The sequence below is a fragment of the Amblyomma maculatum genome, chromosome 4, assembly GCF_055883805.1.
Source record: "Amblyomma maculatum isolate TAMU_Amacu chromosome 4, ASM5588380v1, whole genome shotgun sequence".
Lineage (NCBI taxonomy): Eukaryota > Metazoa > Arthropoda > Arachnida > Ixodida > Ixodidae > Amblyomma > Amblyomma maculatum.
The window spans coordinates 165,178,658-165,186,147 of NC_139347.1; the positions used below are offsets into that span (position 1 = coordinate 165,178,658).

At 43.0% G+C, this 7,490-nt stretch overlaps 1 protein-coding gene across 1 annotated transcript; it reads left to right on the forward strand.

Annotated features, from left to right (window-relative positions):
- The first annotated feature begins 334 nt into the window (after positions 1-334).
- Positions 335-2,800, forward strand: LOC146193410 (uncharacterized). The gene is made up of 3 exons (XM_084600095.1): positions 335-412; positions 1,118-1,261; positions 2,346-2,800. The coding sequence occupies exons 1-3, from the start codon at positions 335-337 to the stop codon at positions 2,571-2,573; spliced, it is 450 nt and encodes a 149-aa protein (XP_084456221.1). The 3' UTR covers positions 2,574-2,800.
- Positions 2,801-7,490: the final 4,690 nt, after the last annotated feature.

The following is a 7,490-nucleotide window of genomic DNA, read 5'->3' on the forward strand; positions in this document are numbered from 1 at the left end:
GAGATTGGCGTGAGAACATAATGCACAGTTTTTAGTATTCGGAATTCGCTAAATACGGGCTCAAGGTGCCCTTTCGGTCCTCGTGTTTCGTCACGCTGTTCGATTCGATGTACGATTTTTAGGTTGCATAAAAAGCATCGTTCAAATAATCTAAGTTGTATTTAAGCTCTCCGCTTCCTCGATGTAGAATTCGAAGAACTGTATTTTTCACACATTGAGAACGCATACCGCTTACTGCATGACGAAACTCAATCCATGCGCGTTTTATATAAGCTGACACTTTTGAAACTATGTCCTTTTCTAGGGGCCAACGTCTTTCCTGCATTTCAACATCATGGCCTCTGTCTCCTGGCAGATAACCCTTCTGGCAGCTATTCTCACGATAAGCATGGCTGCCGCACCTGCAAAAAAGGTAAGCTCACTTTTTGCGTGCTATAAATTTTCTGCACGGGTTACTCTTGTCAGTGCATAGGGCTGCATTTCACACTGATTCGAAATGCGGATGAGCATTTTACTCCTGTACGCATGGCGTCCGCTATTCGAATCTTCAGAGTTGAACATAGAACCTGTCTCGCTGGCCAATTGCTAAAAGCAAAAAAAAATTCCTAAAAGAAATGCCCTCCCTCCTCACCCCCCATTGTTTTTAAAATCCTGTTTCATGATCATTATGCATCACGGAGATCAACCCAATAAATAATCCTCCTGCTTAGTCTTCGCTTGGGAACTACTGGCCTGTTTGCAAGTGTAAATAGTTCTTGAATCATTAAACAACCTATAAACATTTGCCGTGCTACAGTGTTGTACTCGCGGTGCAGATGAACCGAAACGTGTGCTTCACAAGGGACAAACTTATAGGCAATTCATCGAGAGAGCGATGGGGCGGTGACAAAGGGAAACGAGAACATTTAAGCTTTGTGCTCGCCAATAAAGGGGCATAAGTTTGGTTAAAAATATTTGGTTTGGGGATTGCGCCTCCTTTGCATCCTCCCCTCGGAATGTTTTTTCCTTGTCTAAACTCATCGGAGGCAACCTCTGTGCGGTGGTTAAGTACTGTGTGCAGCATCGGAATATTCTCCACGCCGACGTACATCCGAGACTTGTTTCCTTTGCATCGAAGCGCTTTAAGCGGCAGGCGTACGAACTCCCAGCCGGCTCGGAGCTGTTGCTGTACGCGCCTTTGTCTACCAGCTTCCGGTGTCAGGGCGAGGGCTACTACGCCGACGTGCAGAACAACTGCCAGGTGTACCACGTGTGCCATCAGGTGAGAAGGCGGCGCTGAGCTGCAAGGATCCGAGTCTTTTGGCAGTGCTCGTTGTGCATATTTAGAGCTAGGAAATAATAAGGCACCGCTATTATTTCCTTACTGTGGCGATTCATTAGAAGCGGAATGCTATAGCGTTGACAAGACGCTGGAACTTTTTGCGATTTTCCTCAGAAAACAGGTCCGAACTGTTGCCATAAACCACTGCGAGGAAAAGGTGCACTCGTATGAAGAATTTTAGAACAAGCTCTCAGAAGCTTCTGAGTTTTTTTTATATTGAATAGCTGCACCATAACAATCAATATATCCGCAGATCCTCACTCGGAAGGCTTGTAAGTTTCGCCAACAAATTTCAAAAGCGCGCCCTTTTGGGCCGTTTTAATTACTGGCTGTGAGCGCAGGACGAAGTTCAGAATAAAACCTTTTGCTGTGCATGGTTAGCCTGGACCTTTCCTACAGAATGTTCACAAAAGTTTCCTACAATATCCAACAGCTGTCTTGAAATTATTTTCAAAAGTACAGCCGCTGTCTTTAAACCAGTTTTAACTACTTGGCGCGAGTCCAGAAAAAAAAACAACGTTAAAAACATATTTTTGCTCGGATTTTATATTCATATTTAAAAGGCGTTCATAAAAGCTTGATTCGGCGAATAGAAAATAACGCACTCTGTTCGCTGAGCTAGTCCAGGGAAGCGAAGCCTTGTCTTGAGAATTCTATGCTTTCTTATCTATTTTTTTCTTAATCATCCAATGACGCATGTTTATTAGAAATACAAGCTCTCCACCTTTCTTGTAGCGCAATATTAGTCAAGGAATTCAAAAGCAAAATGACGGTAAGCCCGCGTACCCGATCCAGAAATAGACGTCCAGTCCTATAGTGTATGCTAAATCAGAAACTGACAAAATATTGTTGCATAACAGCATATGTATAATTTTTTTATTTTTTAGCCTATTTGACGTGTTGTAACAGTCAATCGCCGGGCGTGTATAAATTGATGTCGCCGTATCGATGCCGGGGTAAAAGAACACACACAAAAATCAAATTCACATGACTCCATAAAGCATAGCCGTGACGATGCTCGCAGGTGACCCGGCCCGACGGCTCGGCCGAGTGGCAGCAGTACAGCTTCCTGTGCGGCAACCAGACGGTGTTTGACCAGCTGTCGCTGACGTGCGCTTTCCCAGAGGAGGCCGTGCCGTGCGCCAGCGCGGCAGACTTCTTCTACGTCAACAACTACATCGGTGTTGAAAACGCACCGTTCCTCACCGACGACGACGTGCGAAGAGCGGACGCCTATAAGCAGGGCCGATAGAGTGTGCACCAGAATAGTGCGCTCTGAGCGCTCTAGGGAGCCTACGTGTTGCGCCGCGGCTTGACGCGACAGCTTTGCCATCGTTTTTTTCAGCCTTTTGTGAAATGAAAAGCACGCGCGACTTCATAAGTTTTTTCTTGTTTTTTTTTCTAAGGGCTTTATGCACGTATAACAACAGGACTGTTTGCTGACAACTCGGTGGTTATTGCGACTGCTTGCGCTAAAAAGACGGGCTCCATCTTCCTTACCGTCCCATTAGGGTAAAATGTTTATGCGAGACTAGGCATATGCCAAATTCTGTCTTTAACAATTAAAGCCCTGTCTTTACCGCTGCTGACAGTTGAGCAAGGTAGGGCAGATGAAGGAAGAAAGGTTACACACTCCCTCCCTCCCTCCCTCCCTCTCTCCTTCCCTCTACGTCCCGCTGAGAGGCCTTGTGTACCTTGGTCCTTGTTTTTGTTGTTGTCCTAAAGTGTTCGTTCGTCCTTGCTTTTTTTGGAGCATCGCCTTCGTCCAGCCTCACCCCTCCAAGGGCATGCCTTTCATTCCGGTAACTGCCTCCCCCCCCCCCTACCCAAGTGAAAAACCCAGAAAAAATTACTCGTTCTGCTCACTCACAACAAAATTACTGAACGCACTCGGACCTGCTGCCAACAGCAGGCATGAAACGCGAGTCCCCGAATACTTGAGCATTGGCAAGTAGTTTTAAAGCAGCAAATTATGCTTGAGCCCTTCTCTTTATTATCAGGAATTACACAGCGTAATTTGTTCAGGCATTTTTCATGAACCGCTTTTCTTCCAGCATTCTCCCTTGCATCTTCATTGTTCAATCGCAGCTGAAACTGTGCATGAATTCCTTTGCAGCGCTGCTGCCCTAGTACATGTGTGACAGAACTGACAAAACCCTGCTCTGGACCATGCTAGGCTGTCTCATGTGACACTGTCGAACAGTAATTCCTCTCGGCATGCTAAATATCTAAGCTCTACCTTTGTTTGTGAGCACCCTTCTTGCGCCGATGACGTCCCAATTCCCCGCAGTGCATTCACCCTTGCAAAGAGCCGGAAATATGTTAGTAGCACGAGACTGATAGCCTGCTTGCGCCAACTCATTTACTAATATGTTCTCTCTGTTGTACTTGTACATTCGAGTGTGTCTGCACAATATATGCATATATATGGCGGCACGAAAAAAAATTAAGCTGTCCATGGGGCGTACAGTTTCGTATCATGTAGTATCTGGAGAGGCTGCTATGATGTAGAGTACTTGTGCGTTACTACTTTGTAGTATGAAGTTTGTTGCCGATTACTTTTATAGAGTATAAACTGATACGAACTAACACGGTTACGCGCTCCATAAAAGTTCACTCGGTTCCACTTGCTTTTTTGTCGTGTTAGCTCGAATAAAAAAGGTTGATCGTGATGGCTGACTAAAGGCCTTATGCTCTCCTACAGCAGATTTGTTCTCATTTTGGCAGCTTTAAAACATAGGTATCATGTTGTTAAGGCGATATACTGCACCAACTTCACTTTACCATGTCAAAGATATTTTGCTCAAAAGTCTTATGTGCACTCCTAAAGTTTCCGTCTAGCAATTTCTTACCGTACAGAGCAATGGGACATACATGAAGAAAATTTAGGTCATGCCAGGCAAAATAGTAATATGTAAATGATGACTGAATATAACATCATGCACAAATGTTGTTTTCTGATTTATGATTTATATTTTTATCTTTACACGGCCCATAGCCCAAGTAACTTTATTGTATGTTGGCACTATCCGGGTTTCATTTTCCCCACAGCCCGTGCCGAACAACTGGCGTGTTTATTGAATCAGAATGCGCGATCAAGGTATGTTGCTTTTGTATCTCTAGGACGTCATTGTTTGTAATTATGCCGTTTTTAATCCTGGCTGCAGCTAAGAGCCTTCCGGTTCATGGCACACTAAGTGGAAATTATGCATTGCAAAATAGGAAGAAAAGCAAAAATTACTTACGCACATTCGCCAATACGGCAAGTTACACCGTCACGCCGTACAACGACGCTTAGATACTTTTTCTCTTCATACAGGAGTTTAAATTCACTGCAAGCAATACATTGAATTCAGAACAACTTGACATGAGCCACAAATACATGATTATTACGGAGACCAAGGGTTGCTAAGGTGAATCAGTTGAGACCACCGCTATGCGGCTGCCGATTTGAGTATATTATCGATGCCTTGTTATCGTTTGGTGGTGCAGTTATGCTTAGCGTATGAGCTCTCATTAATGTATCTTGCTATACAGTAGGATATTGTCTCAAATTTTCGGCTGCCGCCATATAACGTTTCATCATTCAGACTTCTTCGTCAATCAATTATTCATCTATCTCCCCTCCAGTCTCTCCTCTCGTGAAGAGAAGAACAAATCAAGCCCACTGTTACTATGCCGATGTTCTTCGCCAACTCCATGACGAGTATGGCAGGCAAAGCGAGCAGAAAAGTATAATTTTGCCAGGCCTCATGAAGCATAAAATAATGTCGCTCTTTTAGGACAGCCGCGAAATTTATTTTAATCCTTCATTTTTTCACAACTTCCTCCCTTTTTTTTGCCTACCTCCTGGTAGTACTAATAGCTCACATAAGCTCGGTGTGAGCACATTTTATACCCAGTATTTATGCTTTCTGTTATCTTTTTGCTTGTCTCTTTAGAGATAACAACAGTGTGCATATATTTAAAAACTTGACTCCCACTTTAATACAAGAAGACTGCGAGATAAGAAGTCCTAGTCCCACTGCTGCTGGCCAGCGGGTGGGCTTTAATATTTCTTATTATTGGCAATTGAGAAGATGACCGCTTCTTGTAACTCAGGGCCTGTGTGTTCCTGAGGGACTCCATGGTCGACAAATAATGGGACAAATGCTTTAGTCTTCACTCAAAAAGAAATATTAGGGTCACATTTCTAGATATTGACCAGCTTATTGCAACGTACGCGCAAACAAGATAATTGACGGGTTAACACTGGTTTTGTTCCTGCACCTGCTTCATCGCCATATTCTATAGCTCGAATTTTATCATCGCAATTATCCTTTTTAGCTTAAACAGTAATATTTCACTTGACGGATCCCGTAGGCTTAATACCAGGCATTCTTATGTATCCTTCCTGCCTTTCCTTCTCCTCCCCCCCCCTCCCCCTCTGCGGCTTTCTTCTCGTAATATCATTCTTGCTAATAGACAACTTTATGATCGAAACATATTTCATTATTAAATATGAGCAGGAAACGCGGTTCCTGCCCAGAAGCTTGCGTATGCTTAGAACGCGAAGTGCTGCACCTTATCATTCGGTTCCTGGGTTGCTTGCGAAAGGACGCATAGTGATTGACCGTGGAAACAGAAACATATAATGCTAGTGAATTCACCAATTTGACCATTTTGTGAATGCACATTTCAGCAGCAGTTTCGTATCCATGTCGCTCACATTATTTCATAATTCATAAATAACTCGCCATTCCTAAAGCGGGCGTCTCCTACCGAGGACAGCTGTTAGGGGGCAAAATGAAACAGCTCGTCAAAGATTATGAACCGGCTACTCGAAAACTGATTAACAGCAGCTGTGAGGTACGATGCTAGCCAACGACTGCTTTCCGCGGCCACTTATTTATATTCACTGCCAAATAATATGTTTCGATTGTTTCGATCTCCGTTTAGCTTTACGTTTCTCGTTTTGCGTTTGATGTGAAACCTTGCGAACTGTTTTGTTTAAAAACTGCCATTGTTGTACCTGTTTCTGTTATTTTTGACTGCTGGAACTGATGCGTATTTTGCGCTGTTTCCATTAAGTGCTTGTTGTTACCTGTTACAATCGTATCCTTACAAAAGCATAGGAAGATAACATTGTATACATCGCATGTATTCCACACCAAACGTGGCTATATCCTGCGCTCCAATATCCGAAGCTTCAACAAAAGAGTCTTTCAAAGCTTGTTTAAGAATTTAAAGAGGTGGTTTGACATAGTGTACGTTTTTCTCACCTGTTATTACTGACTTTTGCTTTGTACCGAAGACAGTGTGCTGTTAGCATGTAGCCGTGCCTGGTTGTGCACCACAAGTTGTTTCTTTTGTGCCCACACAATGCCCACTTTAGGTGATTTTGCTTGAGCCACAACATGTTTTGTATTAGAATATATTTTATTCAATAAACATATAGAACACGTTATTTCCGGCTGCCAAAAGGACATCGAAGCAGCATTCACAGATGAAGATGTGAAACACCGCGGTAAGTTTTGCATGGTCAGTGACATTACTCTGCTTACACTCAGCTTTTAGCAAGGTAAGCGGATTCCTCCGCACCATAACTCTTCTTTTAGGTAACCATCCCCAGTGTGGAGTAGGAGGACAGGGTCTCCTTACCGCTGGCCTACCCTTCACCTTTTTTTGTTCTTCAACAAATTGCTTTATCTGTCTCTCTATCTCTTTCTTCCGCACCAGCTGTGATTTTGACTCAGTCGAGAAACGTGTATTCGCTTTCAAAGAAATATATAGGTATTATTATAGCATTCTACATTCGATATCATCACTTTACCAGCATTGAATTCCATGCAATACAGATCGTTTTGGTATAAATGTTTGCTCTATTAATTGGCCTGAACACAGTAAAGTAATGCTATGTGGCTTATATTACTTGGAGGTTTATATTTGTAACAAACAAAAATCAATTTAACAAACCTGAAGACAAAATAATCATTGCCGTCAATCTAGAACAACCACAAAACGTATGCCTTTTGACAGTTATTCCATCATAAATGCTGTTCGGAATATTGTGCACCAACTCTAGTCAATGAGTAATATCGGCTTTGTAGTTAAATGGGACTTCCATTACGTTTGGGATTGAAGTTGCCGTTGGAAATAATTTAAAGTAGCTAGGAAGTTCCCGGTAACC